Source organism: Colias croceus, chromosome 24 (assembly GCF_905220415.1).
Source record: "Colias croceus chromosome 24, ilColCroc2.1".
Taxonomy (NCBI): domain Eukaryota; kingdom Metazoa; phylum Arthropoda; class Insecta; order Lepidoptera; family Pieridae; genus Colias; species Colias croceus.
In genome coordinates this window covers 6901719-6913906 of record NC_059560.1, presented here as the reverse complement: position 1 = coordinate 6913906, position 12188 = coordinate 6901719, and the positions used below count along the sequence as shown (strand labels likewise).

Below are 12188 nucleotides of genomic sequence, written 5' to 3'. Positions count from 1 at the left end.
ATCCCTCATCCCTCATACGACTTAAACGCCGATTACAATTTAGCCAACCTCGACATTTCGCTCCTCCGCACACAAAGGATACATATATCTGAATATGCTGTTATCAGTGCAGTAGATTATAAGACGCTGATTGGACAAGAGGTGTATGTAGCTGGCCACGGGGTGACGAACGTGTCTTCAATGGTGGACACCACGTATAATTTAATAAAACCATTAACTACAAGTCTATAAAGGTGTGATCAACGTTTGTTTGATGAAGGAAAGACAATATAGATCCTATTCCTTATGTGTTTCATCAGCATGCGGCTCGCTGGCGATGATATGTGGAGCCGATTCAGGTGGAGCGATGATACATACATCTGGTATTGTTGGTATTAATTCCGCGAGTCAAACAAATTGCCAAGTGCGGCATCATCTGAAGAGAATACATAAACACAGTTTGGCTACGGCCTCGTCTGCTGTCATAGCGCCTGTAAGTCCCGCTCTTGACTGGATCTCTCGAACAATAACATTAAAACAACTTATATAAAATAATTAATAATTTTATTTTGGGACCAATGTTTATTCGGGCAACATCGTACAATTTGTCTGCGATATATTTTGAACTGACGGCAAAATAATTAATTATTGTTACAATCTGATTTGTTTTCAAAAAGCAGCACAAATTTTAATGGATTTTCCATTGATTATACTAAGACCATTATGAGTTATTCAAAACTTTAAAAAGAGCGTGTGTGCCGAGCACACGTGTCAGAAGTGAAACTTTTTTTGCAACATTCAAAGATACCAATTTCGTCGCCTTACTCCATGCTGTGACGGTATTGCCATGAGGTGACCTTGAAATTTTACTTTCAAAGCGCCTAAAGAAGTTTCACTCCACTAAAAAAAATCTAGTACCTTTGACCAGACAAACAAATTTAACGAAACGAGAATTTTTTAAAGAATAAAAAAAAAACGATTTCTTGCCGGGATTCGAACCCGCAGTTTTCGCCTTACCACTTTTGATTGAACTTGGCTTGACACGCTGCACCAATAATGTGCGAGGTTAGTTTAGTTTGATATTTGAAGCGATACTATTGGTTATTTATAAACATATTCCTCGCTACACATCCTCACATATTATTTGTGCAGTGTGTCGAGCACCCTAAAGCTTCATACATACGTAACGATTTATCGTAGCGATAAATCTGTGCAGACCAGTTTGCGCAGTTTTATCGATCGTGTGTATGAAAAATTGATGATTTTATCACGATTATACACACGATGGATAAAACTGCCCAAACTAGTCTGCACAGATTTATCGCTACGATAAATCGTTACGTATGTATGAGGCATAAGGCATACCTAAATTCCACTGAAACGACTGGACCGATTTTTAGGTCTAACTATCGGTCCATATCTATTGTTTTTCTTCAATGCTAAGGGTACAAAAAATGTTACCCGTATCTACTATAGGTAAGGATATAGGAAGGAAGGAAAATAAAGAGCAGAAATACTAGTGTATATTTTTATTTTTCTAAATATTACAATCTACTGACTAGTATACAATTGACTAGATTATGCTCATGTTAATTTTCGGTACAACAACTTTTTATGTTAGTACAATACATAACATATTATATTTTATATAATAGGAAAAGGCTTGCTTGAATCATGCTTAAAATGCGATACAACTAAGAATATACAATTACCTTTATGTGTCAAATGTATTTTGAAACATAAGACTTGTAAACCCTTTTTTCATATCTATAACAGTTTATTTTCTTTTCCCTTAAATAATTTTAATACAAATGTTATTGCTTAAATTTGATTATTATTAGTTTGAAAAATGTTCATATAAATAATAATAATGACGTCACAATATGGCGCTCAGTCGTTCCTATTCTTAATTGGATCACGTAATACAAATGCAAAAGTGACTCTGTCTATCTATCAGTATTAACTTTGTATTTGTTACCTATATTGTACAAAATATGTGCGTCTACTGTTTTTAAAAATCGTATTATATTACGTAATAAACAATATTTACTACAAAGAACAATAGAGGTATTCAACTCTAGAAAGATTCTACTGTATTCAATAGTTAATTAATGTTGAATATTCTATACTAGATACGTTTATCGTAATGAACTAGTTTACGAATATTGTTACGACTTTTGTTTTACAATTAGTTACAAAGTTCAAGTTTAAGTTTTAATACTTAAGTATGTTTCTTTTAACTGTATTCTACAATAATAAGTAATCATTGGTAACAACAAAAAAACACTTAAAACATTCAAATATTCCCGCCATTTCAACAGAACCACGTCTTGACGGGAGCTGTCCCGTCAATATCATTATGTCAAATGCCAACACCGTCAAATTTAGGATCCGGGAAACCTGTATCCGGATTAACATAACTGGGATCCACTTTGACATAACCAGGATCTACTTTGACATAACCGGGATCCGCTTTGACATAACCGGGGTCCACTTTGACATAACCAGGATCCGATTTAACATATCCGGGATCCTGTTTTATCGGCACATAATCTTCGGAACCATCATTAAAATCGACGATTGGATTCTTCAGTAGTAAATTATCAAATTCGCTAGCTATATTCGCTTCGTTGAGGAGTTTAAGCGATTCTTCTAGCGCCAAATGTCTGTGTTCTGGTGTGTGTGTTTCTGTGTCTGTGTGTGTCGGTGTATGTGTGTGTGACTTGCGATGATGGAGTGTGTTTGCGTAAGGGGGAGGTTGAGGTCGGTTGTAGTTTCCGGCTAAGTTCGGGGTAGATTTAGGGCTATATCTGGTGAGGCTGTTGTTGGGGCTGAAATAAAAAATATATATATTATTTCGTAGCTTAGTTTGTGTTCGTAATCTAATTCTTTTTTGCTATTTTTTGCAATTTAAAAAGATTGTGACATCGGATTTAAATTTAATTAAGTACTTAAATATCAAATATCGATCTATAAATGAGTGCATTTGTTTATGCTATAATTTATATGAATGCAGGTTGGATCTTCTCTTCGAATCGATAAGTCCGGGGTTCGAGACCAGGCGAGCGCGCAGGAATTAAATTGATTTTTCAATTTATCTGCGCATGTTGTAACATCACCACTACTCGAACGGTGAAGGAAAACATCGTGAGGAAACCGACATGTCGAAGAATTAAAAAGTTCGACGACATGTGTCATCCGCCAACACGCACTTGGCCAGCGCGGTGGATTATGGCCTGTACCCTCATAGGAGGCCCGTGTCCCAGCAGTGGGAACGTATATGGGCTGATGATGATGAGGTTGGATCACGGATCACAGATAAAATAAATAAAATAAAAATAAAATAAAAAGTTTATTTATTTGCCTTCACAACTTAAACTATAATTACAATGGAACAAAATATGTAAACGTGTAGCATTTACGTTGTGAAGGACTAGTGTCTGAAATAGGTCTGTGAAAGACCTGTAGTACCTACAGATCACTAGCCCCCCTCGCGGATAACACTACTCAAATACATTTGTAACTTAACATAACAATAAACAATCGAATGGCAAGAAGAGAAAAAACAAAACAATAGACTAAACTTAATATCTACTTCTACTTAAAATAATATAGACCTATTAATACGTGACCAGTGTATGTGTAGTGTTTGTCTGCATGTATGTGTGCGCGTGTAATATGTATGTTTGTATGTGTGGGTGTGTGAATGTATACAGATAACTATTATTTTACTTTAAAGTAGCCAAGATCAGACCCAGGATAAAAACGAAATAGAAAATAGACATGTTACTTCCTAATAATGTAGCCTAATTTATTCGCGAAAAAAAATACAATTGGTCCAGTACTTTTAGAGCCTATTCAATATACACAAATAAAAAAAAACGACGTGTGTCACTCGGGGACTGGGGCGGTTGCGCTATTGCATGCTATGCCTTCAAGCCACACCTCCGCCCGTCCCCGTGGGGAGCGTGAGGTTTTTTCGTTACGGAATTTCTCGATTCGGTCCCCGCGCTCAAGGCCCGCGGTAGAAGCTATGCAATAGCTTAAAATGTCTTTTGATATAAGTGTACATTTTAAGCATAAAAATAATTAAAAAAAACAATCACCTTACTCCCAAACTCTTGGTACTTTCATCGTCGACGATCTGACTTTGCTCAGTGTTGCCGGTGCCATATCTACACAGTTCCACTTTTGTTGTTTTGTGTGCTCTGAAAACAATATTTTCATGGTTAAAAAAATATATTTTTTATATCATTTTAAGTGTAATTTGTTGCTTAAATTATTTTTTGTAATTTTTTGTAATGAGTTTAAAATAATAATAATTATTACATCTAATTCCTGTCCCAGAATTTCGATTGTATTACGGTATTACTATCATTTTAAAATTATTAATCATTTTTTATAATTAAATTCCAAAATTTTAATTTATATTTAGTAAATGTTAATTCTCACTTTTTTCATTGGTGGTATACATGCATTTTGTAAAAAAAGGTATTAGTTTACAAATAAAACTTTTAAATTTTTGTGTTATATTTATTAAAAGGCAATGTTAGTTAAGATTTTTAGTTTTAAAATATTGACACACAATGTTTAGTAACATACCTACACTTTATTAGTCGGTAACAAACAAATTAATAGTGTTAAGATTCAGTTTTTAACGCAAAAATACATAATATATCATATTATTTGTTACAAGAATCACGCGCACACAATCTAACCTCCTTCGTTTATAATCTGCGCAGATGTGGTAAATGTCGTTTATGAAACCTTCCGATTCTGGATCGCGTCTGAAATTATTAATTTTAAGTTTCTTTATGAAAAAAAAAACATAACTTTCTTTCAATCGGTCATCAGATAAATTTTTACGAATGATTATTTTTACAAGTTATCCCTATCGTATCCCGTTTATACATAAAATTATTTATTACATACTTACTTATAAAAATAACTACATAATTTTTGTTGCATGCAATGTAGCAGTAGATAGCAGTATTTAGAGTACTTATCCTACTAATATTATAAATGCGAAAGTTTGTGAGGATGGATGTGTGTGTGTTTGTTACTATTTCACGCAAATACTACTTAACCGATTATAATGAAATTTAGCACATATATAAAGGGTAACTTGGATTAACATATAGGATAGGTTTTGTCCCGGAAATCCGACAGGAACGGGAACTATGCGGGTTTTTCTTTGAAAACACGGGTGAAGCCGCGGGCGGAAAGCTAGTTTACATATCTACCAAGCTAGTTTACCAAGTTACCGTACTGTTATGTTATGTTTACTAAATTTCATTGTAATCGGTTTAGTAGTATTTGCGTGAAAGAGTAACAAACATATCTACATACACAATATACACAAACACATGCATCCATCCTCACAAACTTTCGCGTTTATAATTTTACTAGTAGTCCGCCCCGGCTTCGCCCGTGGTACTTACATATTTCGCAATAAAAGTTAGCCTATGTCCTTTCTCGGGTATCAAAATATCTCCATTACCAAATTTCATGCAAATTGGTTCAGTAGTTTAGGCGTGATTGAGTAACAGACAGACAGAGTTACTTTCGCATTTATAATATTAGTATGGATATTATACGTATAGGTATAATAGGTAGGACTATACTTGTTATATCCATATTATTTTATTTAAGACTAGCTTCCGCCCGCGACTCCGTCCGCGCGGATGTCGGTCTTCGCGTGGATGGTTTATTTCTCCATTTTGAGTAGGTACCTCTGACAATAAAATCTTATAAATATCTATTGGACCCAATTCCCAAATACGGCTAGGCCTATAATAATACGCAACGTGTGTTCGCGGTTCTACAGAACGTCTATGGACGTCTATGGATAAAACTGAAAAATTAAGATTAATTTTTTTCTACGTATTTTTCCAGGATAAAAAGTATCCTATTTTACGCCCAGGATAATAAGGTATAATTATTATACCAAGTTTCATCGAAATCGAACCGCTAGTTTTCACGTGATGCCTTCACATACAGACAGACAGACAGACAGACAGACAGACAGACAAAAATTTTTTTAATCACATATTTGGGTTTGGTATCGATCCAGTAACACCCCCTGCTATTTATTTTTTCAATATTTTCAATGTACAGAATTGACCATTCTACAGATTTATTATATGTATAGATAGGTACTCACATAGCAGCATAATGGAAACACAATACAGCACTCAACGCAGCAACAGACAGCAACATCAACACCAAAGGAACAGCAATCGTCACAGATAATTGTTGCACGTAACTTCTACTCGGAAGAGCTGTTCTACTGGGAGCAGACCATGTGTCTTTTGTGTTGAATAGACTGTTCTTATCCGGTCTACTGGGCGGTATTTCTGTAAGGTATTCGAGACGCTCTGTGGTGCGCTCTTTGTAGATTGTGTTGTACTGAAAGGGATAATATTTTGCGTGATGAAATATAGTACAAGTTTTTTATATGGTTTAATACAAAGTATGCTTAAATGATTTAAAAAAATTAATTGTTAACCGAGTAACTTAAGCTATTTTTTGTAACTGGCAAATTGATCGAAGTCGGGAGAATGGCAGTGTTATAGTAATAATGTAGATAGATGTATAATATTTGTATCTAAAAAAAATGGTTATCTGTACAGTCGGTTTACTGACGATAGTTGAACGTGACAACGTCCGATTGTGCTTCTTTTGTCGCTTGTTCCGCGCTCTCGCTCGCACTTCAAGGCCTTACGGAACGCCTCAGAGCGAGGTAACGCCGCATGAGTCATGTTTTTTCGTGCATGCATCCGGATCTATCGAATTATAAGACGTTGTCACGTCAAAACTTCCTATAGAATCACTCTATCAATTAAAAAAAACCGCATCAAAGTTGGTTGCGTAGTTTTAAAGATTTAAGCATACATAGGGACTAGAGCAAACGACTTTGTTTTATACTATGTAGTGATTATTATTGTAATACTAGCCGATCGGATTTTGCAAGAACATTGTTACTGTAATATACCTAATATTATACATTCATCCTTTATTGAATACACTAACTAATAATTGCCAGATATAACAAATAATTAAAAAAAAAGTAGCAGTAGTGAAGTCCCGTGACCCCGTAGTGGGGTAAGGGGCAGATGCATTATGCATACATCTGTTTCACTGATCGATTTTCTTTAGGGACAAGTAGGTGATCAACCTTCTGTGTCCTACCAGACCGAGACATTATTTTTTCTTCGTCTCCACCGGGAATCGAACTTAGGACCCCTCGATTCTACGCTCACGCGTCAACCACTGAACCAAAGAGGCGGTCAATAATACTTATCAGTTCAACTTACTAACTCATCCTTCTCTTATTATTTTCACTTTCTACCATATTAGTTTTATCTCTAGAATCCAGATCTACTCACCAATTCAAAACTACACCAATCCAACGTAAACCCAGCATCCCTGAACAATCTTTCCACAGTAGTTCGTTTAAACTCTCGGGGACAGCTTGGTAACCGGGAAAGTGGTCGAACTTCCTCCCGGAGACGCTTTAGTTCGCTAGAGAATGGTGTTATACTGCCTAGACGAACTACTAGACTGAAAAAGACATTATAATTTACTTTATAAATTGTAGGACATCATTTTGTACATAAATCTAACTTAAACTTCGTGTATAATATAGTAAAAACAAAAAGTTCGATCAAAATATCTCGGGGACAATTTGGTAATAAGTTTGGTAAGCGAGAGAGCGGTCGAACTTCCTCCCGGAGACGCTTTTGTTCGCTAGGAAATGGTGTTATGCCTAGACGAACAACCAGGCTGAAAAGAGGCATTTTTATTGTTATTTTTTAAATATATTTTATCTAAACTTCATTTGTGACCCACACTTAATAATATACTGTATATATTTTGTCATTGGAAAGAGGTTGTAGCTAGTAAATGGTGTACCTACACTTCCTAAACGAACTAGGTACTAGGCTGATAAAAAAATATTATGTTGTAAGTGTTACTTAGCTACTCACCCTTCACCATCGCTAGGTTTCAAAGGCAACCTAGCCCCTAAATCAATGGCCGAAGCTAGAAACGTAGCATAGAGGTCGCCACTGCTTTCCGTCCATAGCTTTGTTCGAAGAATGTCTTTAAGACGCGTCATTCTGGAACATTTTAAAAATAAATAAATGTAATACTTAGATTACAAAATAAAAGACAGATGGAGCGTTGCCGAACTAAACCGAATAATTTATCGTCATTTTCAATAAAGCTATGTGTGCTGTCATTTCGCCGCTGCACTGTACGTACACGGTGCTTCTGTGTGCATGTAATGTTGCCAGATATTGAAAAATTTCCCAAATTTTTCCCCGACTACGGAAAAAAGAGGGTTATGTTTTTCGAGTTTATGTATGTATGCACCTGCACCTTCTTTGACACGCCCTGCACCTGCACCTGCACCGTTGGACCGATTTTGAGTTGTGAGGTTTCATTGCAATGATCTGAATTATTATGTTAGTGGCGGTAGTGACGTAGGCTATATGTACATAAATGAGAAGTCAAGTTTTAATTTTTATTTAAATTCTTTTATTACATAAAGTACCTGCCTACTAAAGTTATATATGGACAAAATAATTGTATTCAATTTTTTATTAAATAAATTACATAAAAAAAGTTTCAATATTAACTATAATAATTATATTATTTTTTATTTTTCATAATATATGAATACGAATAGCGGTAGTTTTGAGTCGAGAATACGGGACATTTTATTTTCATCATATCCATCATGGAGTTCACATAAATTAAATGGCTAGCGAAAACGACTATGACGTTTTTAAGCTTTATAAAAGTAACAAAATAATGTATTAGGTATGCTTATTAAAATAATCTAATAATTATCATGAACCTTTAGTGCACTATACAAATAATCACATTCACGATCGAAAAATCCAACAGCATTACCCTGAAGATCTTTTAACCATTTTACCGTTTTACCAATAAAAATGGTAAATTCATTTTCAAAATACTGGCAACATACGTTGAAGTTTAGTATTCCTTCATATCTGTAAAATTATTATTCGTATTAAAGAAATAAATCAGCCAAATTATCTACAGAAAACCTGTGAAACGATGTTTTATCTTTTTTTTTGTTTTCGGGAACAAATTTTACAGCGTTTTATTATCACAAGACGGCATTTTTTTACTAAAATTGCAAACCCTTTTTGACGTATTGCATGACACTATATGCGCTATAGCACTGGTGCAGCGACGTATTTGTTTTTGATTTCGTATTTTCTTTGACAAGGGCGACGGGCGGTTGTCATGCTCCATCTGTACTTTATTTTGTAATCTAAGATGTAATAGATGAAATGTAAATTTGAAATGATTTTGTAAAATTTTTAAGTAGGTAAATGATTGTTCGCTCAAAAAATCTTATTTTTCATGAAAAAAGAAAACCATTTGCGGCTTCGAAGAGATAATATTTAAGCTAATTTTTGACTTAGCGGGTAGACAATAAATTTCGCTAATCTTTTTCCAATCAATCAATTATTTTCCTAGTCTTTATCAATTAAGTAATATAAAGTCAAAGAATTATTTAACAGCAAAATTAAATTCAAACCGTTTAAGAAATTCCATGTTATCTGAAATACAATTCTATGTTTATTTATTTATAACACTTTATTGCACAAACTGAATTATGACAAAAAAATAACAATAATACAAAAGAAATGCATAGTTTGTACAAGAGGCGGCCTTATTGCTAAGCAACAATCTCTACCAGGCAACCTGATAGGAAAGGAAATGTATGTTCCTGGTAATAAGGCATAAACTACCACTTACCTATGCTCATCAAGTAAATCCTCTACATTAAGGTTATCTATTTTCAATTCCACTTCATGAGTCGCCATCTTGATTTTTGGTTCAATTCGTAAGTTGAGCAAAACCCGGCGCGTTTCATAGTCTTGTCTGTTAAGACCGATTACTTCCAACTATAAATATATACATATACTTATATTATAGAGATTTGTTTTTTTATCCGTTTGTAATTACTACTACAACTGCCTAACCAATTTTAATAATTCCTTTACCAGCAGGGTTTATTAATTTTTAATCTGGTGGCACCCAGATTTTTTTTTTCATATTTTTGCCTAGATGAACGGCTTCTAATATAAATTTATGAAACGGATTGATAATTCAACAAAAACGAAATTTAGTTTCACTCAAAAGTACAACATATTACATAATATTTAAGTATGATAAAAAATACATAAATAATAAATATTAGTAGGACATCACAAAAAATCCTACTGACCACAAAAAACCACCAACTGTTTCATAAGTTATAGGAAATATACATACATACTCCAGTGTATGTAAATCAATGCAAAAAAATCGCACAACCCCCTACATTTTTAGGTTAATCTCAATAAAATTTAATCAATATGCTTTCATTTGATATAAGTCATATTTTCCAAATATGTTTAGAACATTAAAATAATTGAAGTTGAACTTAGAATGTACAGAGTGTGCGATTTTTTTTTGCACCCGTGTGTACTTGTCCAAATTAAATTCTTACCGTAATAGGTGACTCCGTATTCCTAGGGGGTGTACCAAAAATGAACCCCGAGTGATGTCTACCACTGTAGATGTATCGAAGCCATGAGGGCAGTTCTGGCTTACCTATTAGTGATGCGTAGAAACGGTATTGTTGATCAAATTCTGTAATAAATTAATTAAATTTGGAGAAAGAGTTAAGAGTAATAATGATAAGAAATTAAGAGTTTCATGTCAGTAAATTTGTGTTAGGCTTAGTCAAATTATAACCCTTGCGAGCGTACCTATATCGGTGCGTACGAACATAGTGCTAGAGCATTCTTCGTGATCTTTTAGTGTAAACGAAAACTCGTATTCAGTGTTGTTCAGTATTAGAACATTGCATAAAATCTTTTCGAACGCACTAAGAACAACGAAAGAATGCTCTACGCTTGTTTACACTAAAATTTGACATAGTTGGCTCAGAATGAGCATTCGCTCGTTTGATGTAAATGCACCTTTAGACAAAAAAAAACGTCATTTCATTTTAGATGAGGGCTATGTAGCCTAATAATACCTAATTTAGATTTTTAGACCTTACATACTTATACATTATACACAAACAGACATACAAGTAAAATAAAACCATAAATACCTTGATAGGTCCAATTGAATAAATTCGGGCTGATTGGTATCGCGAACATTTCTGTCTCAACTGCTTTATACTCATGGGCCAAAGCCCCATGAGTCAGCAGTATCATCCATATGATTAACGGCATCTTCTGAAAAGAATAAATAAATCATGTTATAATTGATCATAAGTTGAAAGAAAATACGAAAGTAGGCGTTTCCAAAAAAAATGTTGGTTTAATATGCTGAATATTGTGAAAACAATAATTTTTAGTTCAAAATCATCATAAGGCATGCAGGAAGGTAGTTATGTAAAAGAAATCAATTTTTCAATGCTATTTTTCTTCAAGGTTCAAACTCGAACGATTAAAAATATTTTATTCAAATAGGTAGGTACTTACAGATTTTATTAATTTTGTATTTATATTTTGTACAAATAAATATTTTAAACAGCTAAATCTGTGTGGAAACACCTACCTATTATAGAGGAATATATACCTACGAAGCAAAAATTTAATTTCAAACTACTTATAGGTAGGTAGATACTTAGATACCTACTATTTTTATATACGAACGTGCATAATAAAACATGAGGTAGGTACCTATTAAAATTAAAGTATTGAATGATATTTTAAACATAATAAATTGAAAGTTTGATCATTTCATTGCAATCGAAAAATAAATAGATTATTATTTCATTTTAACACGCTAGTACCTATAATATATAAATAGTATAAAAATATAGATTACTGAATCCGTGTTTCTGAGTCGACTAGGTACTTTGAGATTACAAGACGAAAATAACCAACATTTAATTTAAAGTTTATCCAGTTAAGATCCATGTAATAAAACTAAAAGCATCTAGTATATTTATTTACTTACAATTTATTCCATTTATTTACGTTGGTTGTCGATAAAAATAAGCAAGTACGTCCCTGAAAGTAGGGCGTGACGTAAAACTAAAAACGACGTCATTGGTTAACTCCCAACAGTGTTTTGTTATTGAAAATCACGTTCCGATTCATTTTAGTAGCATATCACAAGTGACGTAACACTAATTAATAATTTAAACATTAATATCTTAGACA

At 33.7% G+C, this 12188-nt stretch overlaps 1 protein-coding gene across 1 annotated transcript; it reads right to left on the bottom strand.

Annotated features, from left to right (window-relative positions):
• Positions 1-1493: 1493 nt before the first annotated feature.
• On the bottom strand, positions 1494-12090 carry LOC123702859. The gene is made up of 10 exons (XM_045650684.1): positions 11983-12090; positions 11126-11252; positions 10514-10656; positions 9778-9926; positions 7968-8099; positions 7368-7542; positions 6143-6387; positions 4698-4766; positions 4086-4187; positions 1494-2810 (listed from the first exon to the last, which is right to left on the bottom strand). Exons 2-10 carry the CDS (start codon positions 11247-11249, stop codon positions 2342-2344), a joined length of 1608 nt encoding a protein of 535 aa, XP_045506640.1. The 5' UTR covers positions 11250-11252; positions 11983-12090; the 3' UTR covers positions 1494-2341.
• Positions 12091-12188: the final 98 nt, after the last annotated feature.

Excerpts from the sequence above, each read along its gene's own strand:
- LOC123702859 (XM_045650684.1), bottom strand. The coding sequence starts at position 11,249 with ATGCCGTTAATCATATGGATGATACTGCTGACTCATGGGGCTTTGGCC. Across the intron at positions 10,657-11,125 it reads ATTCAATTGGACCTATCAAG|AATTTGATCAACAATACCGT; the intron begins GTATTTATGGTT and ends AATTTATTACAG. Across the intron at positions 4,188-4,697 it reads GCAGATTATAAACGAAGGAG|AGCACACAAAACAACAAAAG; the intron begins GTTAGATTGTGT and ends TATTGTTTTCAG.